We start from the raw sequence: 23,105 nt of genomic DNA, 5'->3' as shown, positions 1-23,105 counted from the left end.
TTCAGGGTCCTGGAGCTAGGCTGACAGATGCTCCTCCAGAAGGTTAATGAGATAAAGGTTCCTCCAGCTGGCCCTTAAGCAGAGATTACTCCTGAGGGGAAGATAAGCAGATTATTCCAGAAACAGACACTTCCTGTTCTCCATAAATTAGCACCCTTATAAAGGTAAACCAAGAAGGTTATTCTCACTCAGTTGGCATCAATATTTAATTATTTTTCCTATTTCTGTCATTTTATTTTTTTTTAATGAGATTTGGGACTGTTCTGTGATTGTTACCAGAATTACCAATGCACAAAAGCCAGAATGTATTTGGAAACTAGAAGGGCTATTTTTCTTCTTTGGATTCTTCTCCAAGTTCAAGGAACCAAAGGTAAGTTATTTAAATATTTATTTTTAAATTTTGCTTATCTATAAAATATATTTGCAGAAGTGAGCATTCGAAATGAACAAAGTCAACACTGTGCCTCAGAGGGATATGGTAGGCCCTGAATTATATTGATTAATTGATTGAATGATTGTCAGAAGTGATTTTCACTCAATTGAATATTTATTTGCTATATAATTTTAAGTGCAATTTTTGTTAACAAAATAGAGATAAATAAACCCTTTTTGCTTTTATAAGACATTGAATACAAATTCATATTACTAATATCAATAACAATAGTAGATCCATGAAACCATTCCATTTATCTCTTAAAATTGACAAATAAAATTTAAAAATTGAAACTAATATTTTTTTGAAGCTAGTGTTTTAAGCTATGATCAGACAAAAAAAAATGTATTTCTTACTTTTTCACAGTTAAATCATGAGTTGATTTTCCTTAAAAAATAGCTAATAAGCTTTGTCTTCAGAATTCATGATAGTGGCAAACTCAAAAGTTATATCCATAAAAGAATGAGGCAGTGAATGTTCTTATGAAAAATCTTCAAATAAATTTAAAATTAAAGCAAGCAACTAAACAGGCATATTGAAGAAAAATAATGTAGTTTTTTAAAACCTGTTGAAGAAAGCATCACTTTCTTTTTTTTTTTTTTTTAAACAATAAACCCTGTCATTATAACATATTCAGGCTTTTTAAGACATTTGAAATCAATAATGTTTGGTTCTTACATAAGGATGACATAGCCTCAGAAAATTAACATTTTAATTGAAGTATTAGATTGAAAATAAATAAATAAATAATAATAAATAAATAAATAAATAAAGTAAATAAAACAAAGATTTGTTGCATTTTAAGACCCAAAATAACTGATCTATCAGTTATTAACTTTTTAGTGGTTGCATTTAGAGGTTGCATTAATCTTCTAGAAAAGATTATATAAAAATTCCTTTTATGTTTTTCAACAGATAAGTGATAGTGGGCGAAGCAAAAGTTTACTTACCTTTCCTTTCAATGTCAATTATATATAAATGTTTACATTTATGAAAACATTTTAACTAGAAACGGATCATGGATTCCCATGTATTTTGAGCTTAATCTGCTGGAACAAGCATACTGTCTATTTTATATACTTGACTAGGTAATTCAGCTTTGGGTTTGTTGTTGTTGTTGTTTAAATAATTGCATTAAGTTATTTAACTGTTTTTGCTATTTTTGTACATTATATATCAAACATTACAAATACAAATAGCATAATCACTTACAGAAAGTTAAATAAGCTCACCAAAAACCATAATTTATTATATGCCAATTTCTACGAAACAAAGTAGGATTAATTGTGTAATAAAACATCCTAATATTTTATTCATCAGGGACTTTTTATTCTACAAGAATCTGAGATCTGCAAACTTCTGTTAATCTCCAATTACTGAGGTCTACATTAATTAGAATTTATGTACTAGAGCTAGACTGGTTTTCCGTTTGTGACTAATTAACCATCATGAGTATATTTACATAAAAAATGGTTTGGGGAGTGAGAAGAGTTCAATTTAATATAACTAGCTGTTAAGCATAACAACTGAGTGTACAAATTCAAAAGTTTCTTTTTTAAAAATTATAGATTACTTAAAAAATCAAAAAAGGTTTGAAAAAAGCTGCACTTCCACTCAAATACAGTCTATGTAGCATCTTCATATGTTTTCTCAGTCTTCCTTCTATGTATAGTTACTTAATTTTTACATGATTGCAGTTCTACAGCACAATTTTATATCAGGGTTTTTACACTTCTGTTACGTTAGATGAATGTTCTACACTGTGACCTAGTTTTGACAAGTATCGTTTTTTGGCTGTGTAATGTTCCTTTCAGTTGATATGTCATGATTTGCTTTACATAATATTGTACAGAAGAGAAATAGTTTTTCCTAATTATACTGTTATTATGAATAACATTGCAATTAATATCCTTAGGTATAGCCTCTCTTAGTATTTAAGATTCTTCTCATAAGTTCACTAAAGTAAAATTATTGGGACAAAGCAGCATAAACAGTTTTATGGTATATGATTCATATTTGCCAATTTGCTTCTCAAAAGTTTTCCTATGCCTTAAGGTAACTTTTCCTAATTCAATTCCACAGTGTTTACCAGCTACCCAATACTGCACTAGACACAGAATATTAAGAGACTTAAAGACATGCCAATACTTTCAAAGTTTTCCTTTAAGCTTTTCAATTCTAAATGTAGTTTTTCCATTGATACGTAAAGCGAAACACTTTTGGTTGCAAAACATTTATTAAATAAAACTGTTTACACAATAGGACAGTTTGATAATTTCGAAGAACAGTCACTTACCAAGGCTCCTCTCATATTCATAGTGGGGATGCTAGTTGCATCTGATATGCACAGTACTGCTTTATGCTTTTACCCTTTCATTTCACATAAATAATTTCATCTAATTGCTTATGACATCACAATGTGTGGAGAAAGAGGAGAGAAAAAATCTACCCTTGGCAAGACCTAAAATGGAAATAGTGTGTATCAGAGTATGTGCCTTTTGCATTACAGTTGGTTGTATACTAAATGAAACCTTTAACTAAGGTAAAGTTACCAAGGTATGGTAATTATTTTTAAAGCTATGAAGTGTCAGAAAAATTTGCATTTGAAGACACTCTACTTCTTCCTAAGCCTTTACTACTGGGATATGTTCTCATTTCATAAAATTACCCAGGAAGGTATTTTCCCTCGCTGTGGCTCCATTAACAGAAAACATGGATTCATTTTTAGACCTGAGATGGCTGCCCAATGACAGTCACATTAACTTTGCAGGTCCTGTACTTTGTTCATCTCTGCTATAGTCTCAGACAGTGTAATTCAAAAGGTTCAAGGTGGACTTTCTGCTCAATTATATCTGAGAAGATGGCCTTATAATCAAAGCTGTGTAAATTGAAGACACTTTGTGTTCAACTGAGCAGACTCTGGCAGCACACCTGAAGCCATTTGTTAAATTAAATACTTACTTTAAAAATAAAAAACAAATTCTGCCTTGTGGCCCCTCTATACCTTTATCAATGATCACACTAAAGGACGATTACATGTGTGAACTAATTAGGCAGCACTGACAAGACCTGCTGCTTTCTTGGCCATTTACGTCAATCATGAGTGGGCAGCCTCCTTAAATATCCACTGTATTTGCATGCTAATCGTCTCTGGAAATTCAGATCCTGTATAGCTTTGTTACCACAGTCATGTTCACAGCAGATTATATGCTGTTTTAAAATAATCTATCTAAGGCAATAAAGGTTTGGGTTTTCTTCCCCCCACAATGGTTTCTAGGTTTATATTCTAATTCAGCAACTATGTGGTAATGACCACAGTAGAAGTTCTGACATCATTGCTATATTGTGCAGTATCTGCCTCCAGGGTGCCTGAGGTCTCCATCCACACTGCTGCCTCTTACTTCAGGGTGTGAAAGACACTTCTGCAGTCGTGGGAGGGAATCGGTTATACCAATCTTTGGAATACCACAGAGCAGCTTGTTGAAAGGAAGGAAAGTCTCTGACCACCATGTGAGTTTCAGCCTTCCAAAGTGGACAGTTTTTAGCAACCACTGGGCCTGAGCTCACTGTCTGAGAGTAAAAGACAGTGTCACTGGCATTTCAACGGCACAAATCAAGAGCACCAAGTCTGATGGAACCATTTTAATAAGGAAAGAAGGTGCTGTGGACCAAGGCAACCAGCATGCCAAAGCTTTCCTACAATGAGTCGATATGGTTGACTGGCATAGCCATGGTAATGGGAGCTCATATATGGAAATGCCATTGTCAAGTGTGAACTACAGCATGCATCACTATAATTATTTATTGAGAATGTACTCTCACTGCTGCACCTCCCCTCTGGCCGCAGAGAATGTGGGAAGAATAAGAAGGAGCTACAGAACGTTACAAATGCTTCTCAGCATATGGTTGTATTCAGCAGATAAATATTCTCCCATTGACAGTCATTCTTCAGGAAACAATGTCTTTTTAAAAAGATTTTATTTATTTATTTGAGAGGGAGAGGAACAAGAAAGAGCGGTGGGTTGGGGGGTGGGAGGGGTGGAGCAGAGGAAGAAGCAGACTCCCTGCTGAGCAGGGAGATTGATGCACCCAGTCTGAGGACCCAGGGATCATGACCTGAGCCAAAGGCAGCCCCTTAACCAACTGAGCCACCCAGATCCCCGGAAACAATGTCTTTCCACGTGCCTTTGTAAAGTCATCTTAATTCATCCCAATTTGGTTTTCTTCATTCAGCCGTCTTTAGTCCCCTCACTCACTGCAACCAGCATCTATTTTCATAATTGCTCTCCCAGGAGAAAGATTAAAGGAAACTACACCAAAAGAAATTTTGTGGAGAAAATTCAGGACCTTGAAACTAATGAAAACTTTCCACTTCAGAAATACTTAAACTTCATATAGAAATAACATATGTAGGGCTAATTTGTGTGTCTTAAGATTCCTGCTTCATTTATGAAGAAACAAAAGTTACATTTAATTAAGCCCAACTCTGAAACCCAAGGGCACTATTACCAACCATTTTAGTCAGTTCAGACCTGATCAAAACACTTTGTACATAGCTATCATATTAACAGTCCTTTAGTTTAAATATCTTTTTTTTTTTTTATAAAAGCTCAAGCACATTTTAATTAATCTTCTCAAGATTTCTCAAGATTGGCTGGTAGACAATCTGCTCATTTTGGTTCAGGAACCCAGGACAGAGAATATTATGTAACGCTCCTAAAGTCATTCAGTATGAGAAGACTAGAACCAAAACTGGGATTTGAGCTGTATCCAGTCCTGTCTTATACCTGCTTAGTCTATTAAGTCCAATATAGTCTTAGTCTATCAGTCCAATATAATATGATGAGTGAAATTAATATGGCTTTTACTATTAATTCAAAAGCCAACTTTCCTCTGCTAACACCAGATGATTGCTGGTTCTGTGCCATTTCTGTTGCATGACTGTTTGCATGACTGAACACAGGAGAGATCATAGGCCATATCCTCTACCCTAAAAATGAAGGCATAATTTTAGGAGTTCTATTACTCATTAAGAAAAAAGTGTGGCATTTTGAACTCCTTAACAAAATAGAGTCATTTATTCATGGTATCCTTTTAAATGCCCACCATTAAAATCTAAGTTTAGCACTAAGTGACTTATTTATGATTATGTATTTAAAAGCAGATCTTGGCCTAATGGATGTGATGTGACACATTCAGAAAGTCTCTCCTGAAACCAAAGGTACTTCCCCATCAAAACTCTGAAATTTAACCTCCAGATTTACAATATTTTCAAACTCTAGAGATCAACATTTCTGAAATATCCCTTTCTAATAATTTCTCTTTCTTCCTTTTATGGAATCTGAGTTTTAGTCTCATCAAAACATCCCAGTCCCTCAGCTTCTCCCAGTTTCTCCACTTGTGTAGCCCATCTAGGCCTCAGTGTCCTTCATTAATCCTAGGTGCTGGAGGCCACTCCTCAGCTTTCCTCAACACTCATCTTGACAGTACAATATAAACCTCACTCCTTGACCTTCTGCCCCATTTGCATGGTTAATCTCACTCTGGGTAAACTTAGCTTTCACTTTGTCCACTCTCATTTCTGAGCTGCCAGGTGTTATTAGAGAATCCAAAATAAAGTGCTTACACGAAACAAATTCATGCACCATAACCCTAGTCGGGCCCTCCAAACCAGTCCACAGCGCTACTCATCTCTGAGTCCAATTTCCAAACCTCCTCTCTCTCCTCAAGCCAGCAGCCTGATTCTCCCTCATTCACATAATGGCACAGTCAAGAGGAATGCTTTAAGGCTTTCACAGGACTGCATTCAACACAGAACGCAGTTGTACAGGTCAGCTCTGTCACTAGTTAAGTGACCTTAACTAGTCAGCTCTGTCACTAGTTAAGTGACCTTAACTAGATTGCTCAATCTCGTACGTGTCTCCAATTTGTGGTTTTTTATCTATAAAATCGGAATAATAGTATCAGTGTCTCACCCATATGGTGTGATGAAGATAAGTGAAATAATGTTTATGAAGCTCTTTGTGAGGCATCTACTATAAAATTGCTCGATAAATGCTGGATACTAGGAGGACTGTGATGACTTACTCCTACATACTGAAAAGACTGAAGTCATCTGACATCTCCTTTTTTCTACTTCAAACTTTCGATCTATATCCAAACTCTTCTCACGTTCTGTTGTTTCAAAGAGAATAAAAATATTTCATATTTTTGCTAATGTTATTTCTACCTATGACTTTAACTCCATTTACAACCAATTTGCCTGCAGCTTTACTCTGCCAGTCTCCTTTTCCGTTGGTTTCATTTTCCCAGCCTAAAGAATTTAATGCAACATTTCTCAACATTGGTAAAAACACCAGTGCTGGGGCTCCAGCTTTGAAGATTCCAATTTAATTTGTCTGGGTGGGACCCAAGCTAAATAATTGTTAAAGCTAGCCAGGCAATTTGTAGCCAGGTTTGAGAAGCATGATTTATTGCCCTTCTGGAAAGATGTGATATACGGTTCATTATATTATGAGCCACCAGGGAGTTTGTTTTAATCTTCCTTTCTTTGGTAAATATTTTATCGTAAATATGTTTGTAGTTTGGAGGGAGTGGTCTCATTATTTAATAGGGCTGATAGAGTGGTTTGGTTAATCGTTCCCTCCGCTATGTTGTTTCATTTTTTTTTTTTTTTAACTGTTCTACAAAATTAGGGCAGGGGCACCTAGGTGGCTCAGTCACTGGGCATCTGCCTTCGTCTCAGGTCATGATCCCAGGGTCCTGGGTTCGAGCCCCATCGAGCCCCACATCAGGCTCCCTCCTCCGTGGGAAGCCTGTTCTCCCTCTCCCGGTCCCCCTGCTTGTGTGCCCTCTCTCGCTGTGTCTCTCCTTCTGTCAAATAAATATTTTTTTTAAAAATTTAGGGCATAGATAGGTTATAGGAATATGTATTTTTTTATAAGCTACACAGAGCATTCTAATGCACACTGTTAAAAATCGATTAAATGCTTCATGAGGGTAGGGCCCATGTCCATCTTGTTCTCAGTCATATCATCAGCACCCACCCCCTTTCTGGCATAATCCACTATGCTTCTGTCCCTTTCAGGCTGTCATCTTCTATCTCTAAAGTTGGGAATTTTGGTATCATGTAAGAACCTCCTCTTCATATCCAAATTGTCACCAGATCCTATCAAATGGTATGCTGATAAATGTTTAGCAACAGTTTTTTCTTCACAGAGTTTGTCAGTGTCCATACTGTAAATGCTCCTACCATGGCTGATTTCAATCTACCAATATGACAGCGTCTAACGTGACCGTCCACACTTGGCTTTTAGGTGCCTGGAGCCCCTGTGAGCTTGCCTCGTTCAGCACACCCTCTCATTAACAACTTCAGCACAGCGTTTCTTTAACCCAGCTTCAGCCTCTTCACCCTCACTGGCCAGGACAATGGATAACTGTTTCCTCTTTCAGGTTCTGACCTTTGACTTCTCTATTTCCTAAACCCATGAAACCTACCTAGTCAAGTCAGTGACAAATCCAGTGAATACCTACCTCAGAACTGTCTCCTGTTTCTTGAGCTTGAACTAGCTTTGTTACTCATTGTTTACCACATTCACTGCTTGGTGGGGAACAGTAAAGAACAGAACTTCCAAAGCCCCCTCCATGCCTCCAGAATCAAGTCCAATAATTTCACTTGAGGTTCCTTATGATCTGGCCTCCACCTTCCTTTCCAGCTGCACTCTTAGGGACTGCTTGAGTCCTGCCAAGCTAGATGCATTGCTTCTGTAGATCTCCTTACTTGGGAAATGTACATCAAGAGTATACAAAACATATCTGTGATACTTAGAGAATAATAATAAAATGCTCATATCCCAGATTAAATAATAAACCATTGATGGCATCTTAGAAGTTCCCTGTTAGCTCTGCCAGGGTCTCTGCCCCTTTCTTTGCTCTGTGCCAAAGGTAGCCACGGTCATGAATTTTGTGTTAATCACATCATTGCCTGTCATTAGTGTTTCCAGGTATAGGTGTATTTATCTAAATAATACAATTTGGTTTTGTTTGTGATTTTTATATAACTAACATCATTCTGTATGTGTTCTCTCCTAAGACAGTTCTCTGGCTCAACAGTATGTTTTTAAGATTCATCCACATTGTTGCATTTAGCAGACCTGAGACAAAAGCTTACTTGTTTCTCTTCCTTCCAGAGTGCTTTTTTAGGGTGGGATCCTGGAGGGAAATGCAAAAGAATTGATAAGAGATCTCAAAAGTGTGCCTCAGGGTGCCTGGGTGGTTCAGTTGGCTAAGCGACTGCCTTCAGCTCAGGTCATGATCCCAGAGTCCCAGGATCGAGTTCCTCATCGGGCTCCCTGCTTGGCAAGGAGTCTGCTTCTTCCTCTGACCTTCTCCCCTCTCATACTCTCTCTCTCTCTCTATCTCTCTGTCAAATAAATAAATAAAATCTTAAAAAAAAAAAGTGTGCCTCAAAGAAGATTAACTTCTCTGCAGTTTCCTGCACTCTATGTATGTGCACCTCTATGGGCTGTTGGGGGTCCTGGTGCTTCTCATACCTCAGCAGCAACAGAAAACTCTGGGGCAGGAGGAAAAAAAATGCAATGAAACAACTATGAGGCCAAGAGCTGTAGGCTGTGTCTCCTGCAGTGCTTCAGAGCTTATGAAGAGCTAAAAGCTGGTCTGAGAAAGTGGTGAGGCTAAGAGGGTTTGAGATGGTACGGGAGAGGCATCTGAGACACACTATTGCCTTGTAGGGATGCACCACCTACAGCCGTTATTCTGTCCGTGGACTTTGCTGTTACACTTCTCTGTGTGTCCGCTGGTGCACACAGCAGGCAGAGTCTCTCCAGAGTCTAGGATTCTCATTCTCTCTCTCTCTCTCTTTCTCTCTCTCTCTCTTTTTTTTTTTTCAAGATTTTATTGATTTATTTGACAGAGAAAGAGAGAACAAGCAGGGGGAGCAGCAGGCAGAGGGAGAAGGAAAACCATGGAGCTCAATCCCAGGACCACCTGAGCTGAAGGCAGACGCTTAACCTACTGAGCCACCCAGGTGCCCCTCTCGGTCTCTGTTCTAAGTAGGAGAGTGATTGTGGTGTTGTGAGGTATGCATGCTTTCAATTTTACCAGGTGACACCAACTGTTTTCCTAAATGTTTGTGCCATTTTCAGTGAGAATTTTGTTCCAAATCCTCAAACACACTTCGTATTGGTATTGCCTGACTGTTTGTCGCGGGAGGGGGGGGGAATCATAGTGAAATCGAATCTCATTGTTGTTTTATTTTGTATTACCTTCACTAGTAATGAGTTTCAATATCTTTTCATATATTTTTTCCTTTTCTAGAAAATGTCTAAAGAATTTTACGCATTTTTCATGGGCATGTATGCCTTTTCTTACTGATTTAGAGCAGTTCTTTAAAAGTAAAAAATAGGGGGGTTCCTGGGTGGCTCAGTAGTTAAGCATCTGCCTTCAGCTCAGGTCATGATCCCAGAGTCCTGGGATCGAGCCCCACATCTCAGGCTCTCTGCTTGGTGGGGAGCCTGCTTCCCCTTCTCTCTCTGCCTACATCTCTGCCTACTTGTGATCTCTGTCAAATAAATAAAATCTTTTAAATAAATAAATAAAGTGAATATTAGTCCATCTGTAGTTATGTACCCTTCAGAAACCTTTTTCCAGTTTGTAGCCTGTCTTCTTACTTTCTTAATGGTAACCTCTGATGAGCTGACATTCTTTATTTTAACATAGTTGAATTTATCACCCTTCAACTTCATCCTTTAACTTCATTTTCTGTCCTACTTAAAACCTTCTCTAGCTTAAAGCCATGAAAATATTCTTCTCTATTGTCTTATGCAAGTTGTAAAGTTTTACCTTTCATATTTAAGCCACTAAAATTGATTGTGCATGTGCGTGGGTATGTGGATGTGTACAGGAAGTAGGAAGACATTGTCTTTTTTTTAATATGGATAATCAATTGTTTTAGCATCATTTACTGAGTAGTTTCTGCTTTCCTCTCTGCTGTGTGATGTCATGAACATAGTTTTTGTCCATTTTATTATCTCTGAGCCAATACCACATTGATTTAATTATCACAAACTTATATTATGATATAACCATGTTTCTCTGGCTTTGTTCACCTTCTACTGGAGTGTCTAAGCTATTCTTGACCCCCCATTCTTCCGTAAGATTCTAAAATTAGCTCACCAAGTTCTACAAAACACTTACTAAACACAATTGAAATGGTGTTGACTCTGTAGATCAATATGGGGAGAATTGATACCTTTGTAATGTTAAGGCTTCCTATCCAAGAGCATGGAATATCTCTCCTTTTATTACTACCTTACAATAAAGTTGCATGATTACTTTATTAAAGGGCTTACATATATTGGATTTATCCCTAGCTACTTTATATTAATTGTGATCATGTTAATGGCATTCTTATTACTTTTTCTATATAAAAAATGATTGGTTTTATATCCCTTAGCTTTGCTGAGCAAACTTAATTCTGAAAATTCACTAGCAGTTCTTTGGAGTTAAGAATTTTTTAACATAAAAATTTTTTATTCATGAAAAAAGAAAATTTGAGTTTTTCTTTATGGGTCTTTGTATCTTTTATTTTTTTATATTTTCTTACTATCCTTGATGCTATCTAGTACATTAAAGACAAATGATGATTGCACATATCCTTACCTTGTTATTGATCTTAAAAGGAATTCTTTCGTGCCTTAAACTTGTTTATCATTGATAGAAATATTTCTAATATGCGACATTAGTTCTCCATTGATATATCAGTTTTTTATAAGGATTTTTTTTTTTTTAGTTTGCAAATATATGGAGATTTTTCAGTTGTTTTTTACAACTGATTTTTAGTTTACTTCTCTGTTGTCCAAGAACATAATGCACCTGCATTATAGTTCAATATATAGCCAATATTTACGTAAGTTCTCCCTGTGCTTGAAAAAAAGGATATTTTATATTATAAATATAACATGTTTTATAATACTTAATATTTTTATTTTGTACTGTTCTATACATGTCTATTAGGTCAAGTTTAACTATGTTTTCAATCTTCTATATTCTTACTGATTTATATGCTTTTTCTATCAATTACTGAAGAAAGATCCTTAAAATTCACCTGCTATTATTATTATTATTGATTTCATTAACTTTCATTATTAGTCTGTCAACTTTTGTTTTATATATTTTGAAGTTATAATATTAAGTACAAAAAATTTTGACTTGTTACCTCTTTCTGATGACTTTTATTTTTTTAATTTTATTTATTTATTTATTTATTTATTTTATTTTTCTAGATTTTTTATTTATTAATTTGACAGATCACAAGTAGGCAGAGAGGCAGGCGAGGGTGTGGCGCGGGGAAACAGGCTCCCTGCTGAGCAGAGAGCAGGATGCAGGGCTCAGTCCCAGGACCTTGGAATCATGACCTGAGCTGAAGGCAGAGGCTTTAACCCACTGGGCCACCCAGGCGCCCTTTCTGATGACTTTTAATCTTCTATCATTTAAACTATCTTCTTTCTAATACCTTCTGGCAAATAAGAAACTTTGTCCACTGGTGTGCTGAAACTGACTCATACTAACTTACAGGAGCCAATTGTGCACATCTCTTCACAAGTTAGTATTTGGTAATGTCACACTAGGTGGCTTGAAATCAGCCATGAGGGAATATTAACACATGGAAATTAGCAAATGCCACAAATCAAGCCTTCTTATCCACCCCCAAGAGCTGGTTATTAAACATTTACCCGCACAGCTCTGACTTCATTCGATATTGATATAGCTACACCAACATTCCTTTGGTTGGTGTTTGCAAATTATAACTTTTTCTATCCTTTTAATTTCAACTTCTCTTCCTATTTAGATATGTCTCCAAAAACAGCATATAGTGAAAAATTTTTTTAAATGCAGTATGACAATCTCTATCTTTTAACAGGAACATTTTGTCCATTTGCATTTAATGTGTTCCAAATTTTACATGGAATATACTTAAACTAAAAAAATTATTAGCTGTTCATCTGAAATTCAAATTTGCCTGGATGTCCTGTACTTTATTTGGTAAGTCAGGTGATTCTATTCCTATCCTGTTCCTAGCCTTAAGCCTTAGAATAGAATGGTACTAGATCATAGTAACAGTTAACAATGTGCCAGGCTGGGGTGCCTGGGTGGCTCAGTGGGTTAAAGTCTCTGCCTTCAGCTCAGGTCATGATCCCAGGGTCCTGGGATCGAGCCCTGCATCAGGCTCTCTGCTCAGCAGGGAGCTTGCTTCCCCCTCTCTCTCTGCCTGCCTCTGTGCCTACTTGTGATCTCTTTCTCTGTCAAATAAATAAATAAATAATTTTAAAAAAAGAAAACCAATGTGCCAGGCCTTCTGCAAAACTCTTGACATTTTGTCATTTAGTCTTCAAAACAAAACAAAACCATAGCATGCAAGTATTAATCCAAAACTATGGTATTGGAATTATTATCATACCCTTTATAGGTTAGAAATCGGACACATGTAGAGGTTATTGCCCAAGTTCAGCAAGTGACTCAAAAAGGCAGGACTATCTTACTATAACTTTAGCCCCACAGGTATTCAAAATGAAGTTTACTTTGCTACTCCACATGAACTGTGATAGGTCTTTGTGCATCAGAAGGTTAACAGGCAGAGATTTACAACTATTTCTGTTTAATCTGCCCCAATTCTGTTCTTCTTGAGTAGTTAAAATGTTTTTTGTTTATGGAAATATATGCACCATTGCTATGCATACAATTGTCTCTACTCAGAATTCCCACATACTCCAAGATCAGGCTTGCATGAAAACACTAAAAATGATGAATATTGTCTTTCGTGGTTTGCAATATCAGAATCACAAGCAGCAATAAGAATTAGACTATAAAGATGCTGAGATAAATTACAGCTAATTCTGATATGAGTTCTGTAGGCATCATATGTTCCAGCTCTATAGCACCCGTGGAATCACAGGGAGAGAGATACTTCATGGTCCAGCATCCCAGCACAACTGGAACCAGAAGGAAAGTGGGTATTTGGCACATGTCATTTAATGTGTCCCATAAGCAAATCCACATTCTTACTTTCTTTTTTCCTGAATTTTGGAGAATTTTTTTTCTGTAGGTTCTTGGTAGGTCTCTATGAATTCCTATCACTTGTCTTCTTCATCCACTTCTAAGCAGATCATGAACTCATCATGGACTGTCTCTGGCTTATGAATTACCTGGTACTCTTCAAGCATAACCATTTGTTTTCCATGCCACCGAACATTTGTGTCAAGCTACGCTCAAAAAATGCTCTAAACTATAATGTCCCATACATTTCTGAGGTACAGTTGCAACTGGTCAATCACATATCAGATTTACTGGTAATATTCCATTTGGGTTCTCTTATCCATAACCTGTGTGTTTATTTAAACTCTGGAAGGATTCTGAAACCTATGGAGATGATGTCAAAAAAGTATCCATGATGTATTTAAAAACTGGGAAGCAGAAGAAAGGAAAAAAATTAATAGGATTTAAGTTAATGTAAGGATGAGAAGATTAAAAGCAACTTAAGGGAGTTGGCCCCACTTGTACAGGGAGAAGGAAGCTGCCTATCCAGAATGATTTGAGGGGTACTAAAAATCCAGTTGCTAGAGAAAACACAGCTGGCTTCCTTTTTAGCTCCTCAAAATAATCCCCAGCTAGGCTGGCGAACAACTTGAACATAACTGTTCTCACCTCAGTTTCACATCTTGTTTACCTGACCTCAGCACTCAACCAGCTCCACTCACCGGTTTTTCAAAGTAATATACTTTACAGTTAACCACAGCTTTTATAGAAATATCCTATTTTTCGAACTTTCAAGACTGGCTTATTTGGGGGAGAAAGGATTTTGCTAATTTTGCTTATGTACTCACATGAAATTCATTTATAATCCTTAACATTTTAAACTTTCCTGCTAAAACTCTCAAGTAAATTTAGCACACCGTGCAGAGGCAATGTGTTGATCCTGTAGTTTCCCACAATCTGTGTGACCCCATACGATGTACCTTGAGAACACTTGAGAGTCAAGGGCATTCCTGTGGTTCTGGAATCACAGCAGGAACAATGTCCGGAAACCGGCAGTGGCTGTGCATGGACCTCAGCCAGCGTCCATGATGAAGCAATGCCACGTGTTAGATGAAAGCAGCAGTGTGAGATCTTCACACTACCCTATGACAAGTACTTCCATTGGGTTTCTCTCCTCTCCCAGACAGAGAGGCCAGTCATCTTTGACTCTCCTCCTCTTCTCGATATGCCCTCCTCTCTCTCCCCACGAAGGGGTGGAGGGATTAGCACACATTTCTGTTCCAAATATTGCTGAGGACATGGCTCTGCTGGACCCCTGCCCCTACACTCCTGACACCACACCTGAAAAACTTATGACTCCACCTATTCAGAGGTCAACCCCCTCTGGACACAGAAGAGACACCCCCTTTCTCTAGCTTACTTCTGTCCTGTTCCTGCCCACTCAGCAAGCTGCATGTGCCCTCAACAAGAAATGCTATTTTGTACCTCAACGAATTTCTCAGATGAGGTCAGTACCTCACCTATAAGATTAGGGGTTTTTTTGGTTTTTGTTTTTTGTTTTTTCAATGCAATGAGGTAGAGAAGGGGCTCAATACTTAAGGTATAGAAAGAAAGACTAGAAAATAGGAATTAGGGTGCGTGGGTGGCTCAGTCATTAAGTGTCTGCCTTTGGCTCAGGTCATGATCTCAGGGTCCTAGGGTTGAGCCCCGTGTTGGGCTCCCTGCTCAGCAGGGAGTCTGCTTCTCTGTCTCCCATGCCCCTACCCCCACCCCCTGCTTGTGCTATCCTCCCCTCTCAAAAATACATAAATAAAATCTTTTAAAAATTAAAAAAAGAAAATAGGAATTTGCAACCTTTATTTCTTATAATGGTTTTCCACGGTCCTGACCCTTTTTGTTCTGACATACCAAGTATAATGGCTAAACCTGATTTTGCAATGAGGAAAAAGATAATGCAACTGCTCTAATTCTTTGAGACAAGGCACCACTGATTACCATTCTCACAGAGTGTGATGTTGCTGAACAAATGCGTTTTGAAGGTAAGGAAGGCTGTGATGGCAACCTAGTTTCAAAAGCTTCAGAGAGAGAAACCCATGCATTGTTGACAGTCAATCGATCTGTATGCTGACTATTCAAAGAGTTTATTCACTTCATATTTCATTAAGGCAAATCACTGGACATTTCCTTAATTTCTATGATTATCTTCTCTATCATTTATTCCAACGTGTTTTTACTAGGGGGTGGTATTATAGAAATTTAATGGGAACACATGTAGGAAGAAAGGTGGGAAAACAAGGTGTAGACGCTCCTGTGTTTCTCACTTGGTCGTGTAGAAAACAGTATGCTTAAAATCCGTGCAACTTTTTGGAAAAACATTAAACAAGGCATTCAGTATATCTGTACAAGTTTTGAGGCATATCCAGGTGTGTTAAGCACAATGTACATCTTGTCCTTGCTCATTGGAAAATTTCTCAAGTGTGTAATCAAACATTTCTACTAAGGTAGTGGGTAGACAGGAATATAATTGATCACAAAGAAGCTGAACATTTGCACAAAGGCCATAACCCCTCATTCATTTTTGGTAAAGTCAGGAAGTTTATGCAAGATTGAATTATCATTTTTGAAAATTTCCAGTCATTGATTTGATCCTGGAATGTTATCTACTTTCTCTCTGTGGAATTCTGTTCTTCAAATGGAAGTTTTTGTTCTATAGGAATTCCAGTAACTTTTCTCTCTACTTCTGTTAATTCATTCATTAAGGCATTGTGGCCTTTTCCCTTAGGAAACATAATGGGTTTGCTAAGTGCTTATATGCTTATACCAGTGACTGTTGCTCTCATAACAGTGCTGCCATAAAAGCCCCATTCCTTCCTTTTCCTATTGTCTGTTTTATTGTCACAATGTGTGTACAGTAATCCTGTATTGTGAGGCTGCAGGATTAGATGGCTGGAAAATCTCTCTCTAGAAGTGAGTTTAGTGAGGAGTGGTCCAAACAGGATGGTTAAGGATCCACTTGAATATATAACTAAGAAAGAGATTGATTCATGGGCAAAGCTGAGCCATGAAATGGAAACTTCATAAGCAGCCTAAAACTGGAAGCCAACTTTGGTATAGGAAGGAAAAAAAATGATTTGATGGAGATGGTGTGGACTATCAGGGCTTCCAGGATGCATGTTAACATCAAGGCCATATGGCTACCAGCCTAGAACCTAGAGTAGAAAAGATACTTTGGAATGAAGGGCTAGCCTTCACATTAGCTAGTAGATGTGCTTAGGCAATTTAATTTTAAAACAATAAATGAAGAATCAAAAGCCCGGTATTTCAGAGGCTTTTGCCACCCTACCCTTGGACAGATTTGACTTTTCCTTAGGATAAAGTCATATTTTAATTTAGTATTTGAATTCAGTGTTTGTTGAATTAAATTCCTTTTCTATATACATGAAAATTTCCAAACTTTTCAAAGCTATACCAGGTTGCAGGATTTGGGTTAGCTCCAGGGGAGAGTGGCTAAAGAAAAAAAAAAAAAAAAAAAGACCCTCACCAGTTTAAACCATCAGTGTTGACCACTTTTCTTAGCCTGCTGGAGGGTGCTCTGCCCATGGACATGTTGTCTTCCTTCCTGCACGCCTAAATATTTTCTGCCACACCTCTCATGAGAACCTCCCAACCTGTTGGTAGTCCATTCCACCATGGCTGTCTCAGACCTTCCTCAAATGATCTGTTTTGCTGAAAAATCACCCCCATCAACAAAAGCCAGTACTCAACATCTACAATTCCAAACTCAAAGTGGTAACAGTTTATTTTCCAACAATCAGTTTTCGGCATATATTATGTTACATAGTGACACCTTCTGGTGAAGTGATGCATCAGCAGGTCGGATATACCAGGCTCTATGAGCACATTGCAAACCCCCAAATAAAAAAGGAATGGAGGGGAACTCTCTTACACTGTTGGTGGGAATGCAAGTTGGTGCAGCCACTTTGGAGAACAGTGTGGAGATTCCCTAAGAAATTAAAAATAGAGCTTTCCTATGACCCTGCAATTGCACTACTGGGTATTTACCCCAAAGATACAGATGTAGTGAAAAGAAGGGCCATCTGTATCCCAATGCTCATAGCAGCAATGGCCACAGTCGCCAAACTATGGAAAGAACCAAGATGCCCTTCAACAGACGAATGGATAAGGAAGATGTGGTCCTTATACACTATGGAGTATTATGCCTCCATCAGAAAGGATGAATACCCAACTTTTGTAGCAACATGGACGGGACTGGAAGAGATTATGCTGAGTGAAATAAGTCAAGCAGAGAGAGTCAATTATCATATGGTTTCATTTATTTGTGAAGCCTAACAAATAACATGGAGGACATAGGGAGATGGAGAGGAGAAGGGAGTTGAGGGAAATTGGAAGGGTAGATGAACCATGAGAGACTGTGGACTCTGAAAAACAATCTGAGGGTTTTGAAGGGGTGGGGGGTGGGACGTTGGGGGAGCCAGGTGGTGGGTATTATGGAGGGCACATATGGCATGGAGCACTGGGTGTGATGCATAAACAATGAATTCTGTTACGCTGAAAAGAAATTAATAAAGTAAATAAATAAATAAAATAAACACACACACACACACACACACACACACACACACACAGGAACGGAGGAAAAAAGAGAAGAAAATACAAGGGGATATGTTGATATCTTTACATGTGGTATCAGAGGAATCCTCACCCAAAGAGCACCTTGCTTTGTTTCAGCTAAAGTGGTAAAGATCTTTCAGGTAAAGATCTTTCAAAGAGTTTTGCAGTGTGAATGGAAAAAATGGGCCAATAGCTGGAGGGGAAATGTTATCAAGAGAATCCTTTAAGAAGGGAAAAATAATAGCATGTTTATAGGCCACTAGGAATAATCCAGCATAAAGAGGGGAAATAACGATGTGGGCAAAAGACAGAAGAGTTTCTGAAAGAATGTCCTCAAGAGGTTAAAAAAAGAAAAAAGAAAAAAGGTGGGATCCAGTGCATAAGTGAATGCATAGGTCTTGAGTAGGAGCAGACTGCTCATCAAGCAGTCCCAGGAGAGAAAGCAGAGTGTATAAACTCGGATGCGGTCAGTGAGCAGATGCAGTGCTGAACACCGATCAAATCCTTTTCTTGCTCCTCTTATTCTTAATAAAATGTGGAACAAGGTCATCAGCTGAAAGTGAGAATCGGCAAGAAGTGCAGGAAATCTGAGAAAATTTGTATGCAGTTCTCCCAGAGAGTGAGAAACTCAGTGGACCAAGGAAACTTAGTATGATCCTAGTTAAGTATTATACATTGAAAGTGAATCCAAATGGTTGTTTTTCTCCATCCATGTTCAGCTACAAGAGTGCGAGTGAGGAGGAGGAAGAGGGCTGAATTTAACATGGTTATGGTTTTACCTCTCAATTACAATAATTGAGGGGCAAGGGAATTGAGGTCTTGTCATCCTAAAGAGCTAGGCAATATTAATATTATTTCCCATTGATATCCATGGTTTTAATTGGTTCCATTTATTATTTATTTACTCTTGGATAAATTGAAAGTATATAGAAATGCTGACTTTACTAAAATATATGCATAACTCATCTCCTTTCTGTTCTTTTGGTTTTCATTCACAAAGGAATTTTTTTGTCTTTTCACTTGGGATATTATCTTTAATAAGATAGCTGTGTCCAAAGCCTCTGATATTAAACCCTATAGCACAGAGAAAATAATTTAAAAGGGAGGTTGCAATAATATAGGTGAACAGGACATAGGAAACTAATTTTTATGGCCTAATGGTTTTTTTAATGAATCCAATTCATACATATATTGTAAAAGACTCATTACTAGTTCCACATGAATTTTTCATGAATTCACTTGATGAATATGTACTGCATATGTGTCCTGTCCAGACCCTGTACTAGGTAAGCACCAAGGTGAACTGGGGAGAGAACAAGCTCATAATACTCAGGTATTTGAAGTCTAAAGGGGAAAATGTATTTACAACAAATTATTCTTTAAGCAAGCACAACAACACAAATTTCATGACATTTGTCCATCTAATTTACCCCTATATGCCATCCTGGGCTGAAACATAGTAGATATTTAATGAACACTGGTGAATCAGTAAATCAGTAGAGATCTGAGCCACACTAAAGCAATGCAAGGGAGCAATGAATGAATTCTGAGTGTGGGGTCTAAGAAAGCTTAGTAAGAAGGAAAGAAAGCTTAGAAACTGAACCATGAAGGAAGAAGAAAAAGAGCAGCCCTCTAATATGAAGGCACAGACAAACATGAGAAGAGCATTAAAGCATGGAAGCACAGGAAGACTTTGGGGACGTGCATAGTCTTGTCTGAGGACTGAGGAGAAGGGTCGTGAAAGAGCATGGAAAGAAGGAAAAGAGATACCAGGAAGTGGCCTGCATGGACAGTTGGATAAAGGAGTTTTTACTGAGCGCTTACCCTGTGTGCAACAGTGTTTTAAGTGCTGCTCAAGTGGTAACTCCTTTACTAATGTCACAGAAACCCTGTAAGAGAGGCACTGTCATTCACCATTTTACAGGAGGAAACTGAGGCACAGTCAGGTCAAGTGCTTCCAACTTGTGCAGCTGGTGAGTCACAGAGCCAAGGTCCTGTACCCCACAAGTGCTATTAAAACATTTTGACTAGTTGAGCAACATACGATTTCTGTTGCTACTACATTTTTCTTTCACAAATAATGAACATATTTAAATTAAATTTAGAAAGTAAGCAATGAATATCAACTGTCTCTTGCCTATATTTAGAAGTTCTAAATAGGCAAATGTATTAATTTCCATTTTTCTCTTTTCCTCATTCAATGATATGACTTTTTCCCAAAACTATTGGCTTAAGATTGTTTTCCTGGTGATTAATCCACAATATGATATAGTACGATTACATTTATTTTTGTCCAAATACATATTATAATTAACTAAATTTTCTAATATTCTTGTACTCTGGAAAAAATAGAGGGTTTTTTTGTTTGTTTTTTCTGAAATCACTTTGCCCTTCTTTCTCTTTGTAACTTTGAACTTCACCCAGAAACAGCTGTTGATGGCAGCCAATTCATCATCATAGAGGTTAGACTCATGTTTTGTCAAGTATTTTCTGCCTCAAAAGATTTTCTAATCTTCTATTAAGTATGCTCCTTTTTTATAGCAGGTCATTCAACTATCAATTTATTCTCATCAAACTTTTACCTACTCTTTCTAAATACTTATATAAAGAAAAAATATCAAACACATGAAAATACATCCAGAGAATCAAAGTTCAGTTCAATTTCAACATTACTATTTAGGCAGGACAGAGGACAACATCTAATGTGATCTAATTGTTTTGCCAAAGCTTGCTTCCATTAGTTCCAATAAATGTCAGCTCTTTTTACCTCTTTGGAATCTGTAGCATTCCATGTTTCAGTTCTTTAAATTTGGGGTTTATTTGATTGGAAATCCTTGGGAAAGATAGACTTTTTAAGTCTAAGTGTGGCTACTTCTGTAAATATTTTTGGACCCAGGTAACCCTTAGTCCCTGTTCTCAGAGACTTTGCCTACTTCTTTTCTAGTGATGACTTGGGGTCAAGATGCAGGCAGAAGATTTTGATCCATAAGTGATTAGTATCATCACAGGCAATCCCCTGTAGTTGTCTCTATGTAATTTAGAGGAACACAAGCTGAGGTGTCAGATACTCATCTGAAAAAGGACACCAGAGAAAGATGGAAGATGGTTAACCTAAAGTAGAGAAATGTTTAACATAGGGGAAATAGGAGGAACTGTGAACTTGGCCTTTGGTATTCCAGAGAGCAAAAATAGGACTAATGGGTGGAAGCTACTAGAAGATAACTTTCATCTCAAAGAAAGAATTACTAGGTAGAGATTTTAAAAATGGAATGAGGTGCTTCCTTTATGAGGCAGACAACCATTTGTAGAAAATTTGTCACAGATCTCCCTTAGCAAGGAGATATTTAAAATTCAGGGACCATATAATTCATTTTCCAAACAGGGATACATGTGAGAATGAAGGGATAGCTGCAATAAAACAGGATATCCCAAGCAAACCAAGTCTCACTTCATCCTAATTCACCCTCATTGTTGACCACCAGTTATGTGTACAGGACATGTGGAGAATAGGGAAGATTGACCCTGGTAAGGAAAAGGGAACAGGTCAGAGCTCATAGGACTCTGGGACACAGAGCAAATCTGTAATTTTTCACCACCTTCTATTCCTATCCTAACAAAATGAAGTCCAAAGGCCCAGAACAAGTAGATCTATGTGAGAAAGCCTGGATATGAGTAAAGTGTTAAGATCCAGAAGAATCCAAGTAGGAACAATGCCAGGACCGGGGCACTCTTCCCAGAGCCGGCGGGGGGGGGGGGGGGGGGGGGGGGGAGTAAATACTATTCCCAAAGCAAGTCATTCAGAGAGTTCTACTAGAGCATAACATAAAAAAGTAAGAATAGAACCAACCTCAAAGGGCAGAGCTTTGTGGGGGGTGACAAAGTGGAGAGTAGGACCAGCATTGTGATAGGCACTGTGAGAAGAAAGAAGTGCAGAGTGTATGGGTAGCACAGTTTTCCAAAGTATGGTCTGTGCTTACTATACTGGATAGGCCTAGAATTATCTAATGATGCACATTTTTTCTTCCATTCTTAGTGGTATTTGAAATTTAATTACAAAAACTTCTCTGTGGCTTACACTGAAACTTGTGAGTGCTTGAAAGTTTACTAAAAATGAACATTCCTAAGCTAGAATTCCCATTTTACTACCTGTAGTGGGCACTAATGGCTGTACACTCAGATCCTATCCCCTTCTTGCACTTGCCAGTGTTCAATGAGCATCTTCCAGTCTGCCATGCAGCCAGCCTAACTCAGGGAAAATTGGCCACCTCCACAGTTAGAATGAGCCACACAGGGTAATTCCAGTCCCCTGCTCTGTGATCATTCAGCTCAAACCAGTGGCATTGGTGTATCCCTTGGCAACTGGTGTTGGTCCAGACATAAGGCGTAAGTCAGCCATACTTTAGGGAAAGGTTGTTTTTCAAAATGAACAAGGGTAAGCAAGTTTAATTTGGTGGAAGCCAGCCTACAGATAAAGTCACCACATGAGGGGACTGAAAAAGGAAAGGAGAACAGCAGAAAGGCAGAGTTAGAGCTCCGTTTTCCCCAGGCATTCCTTACTGTTAGCTTTCCTTTCTATGCAATAACTTCCTTTTTGTTTAAGCCATTTTGAAATGGGTTGTCTTGACTCTTCACGTGAAATGCCCTTACAGATCCATAAAACAGCGGTTTCCCAAGCCTGCATGTATATAGAATCACCTAGGGACCTTCCAAAGTTGCTGATGATGCGTATCACTCAGAGATTATGATTTATTGGTTTGATGTGTAGCTGGATGAGCAAAGTAATCCATATGCTCCCTTTCTTCCTGGAGAGTCCTAAGAATTTATCACTGTCCGAGATTGACAGAGTCCTCTAAGACTCCTCAAAATGACAGAGAATATGTATTCCCTCAGGACTTGGTCCACCCTCTCTAAAGAAGGAGGGACTTTTATGCTTAGTGGCAAGACTTGAGTTGCTCTGCAGCTACCCTTCTTGGATTTCTGCTTGATT

General features: G+C 37.9%; 1 protein-coding gene across 2 annotated transcripts in view; it reads left to right on the top strand.

Annotated features, from left to right (window-relative positions):
• The first annotated feature begins 303 nt into the window (after positions 1 to 303).
• The window catches only part of LOC111147538 (interphotoreceptor matrix proteoglycan 1), a 125,931-nt gene continuing 103,129 nt past the window's right edge, over positions 304 to 23,105 (top strand). For both annotated transcript variants that reach the window (XM_022503621.1, XM_022503620.1), the window contains exon 1: positions 304 to 370. In XM_022503621.1, coding sequence (XP_022359329.1) covers positions 304 to 370 — 67 coding nt within the window. The remainder of the gene's footprint in view (positions 371 to 23,105) is intronic.

Source organism: Enhydra lutris, unplaced genomic scaffold, assembly GCF_002288905.1.
Source record: "Enhydra lutris kenyoni isolate GAN:26980312 unplaced genomic scaffold, ASM228890v2 scaffoldscaffold17, whole genome shotgun sequence".
NCBI classification, from domain to species: Eukaryota; Metazoa; Chordata; class Mammalia; order Carnivora; family Mustelidae; genus Enhydra; species Enhydra lutris.
This window is presented reverse-complemented; position numbering and strand designations above follow the sequence as displayed.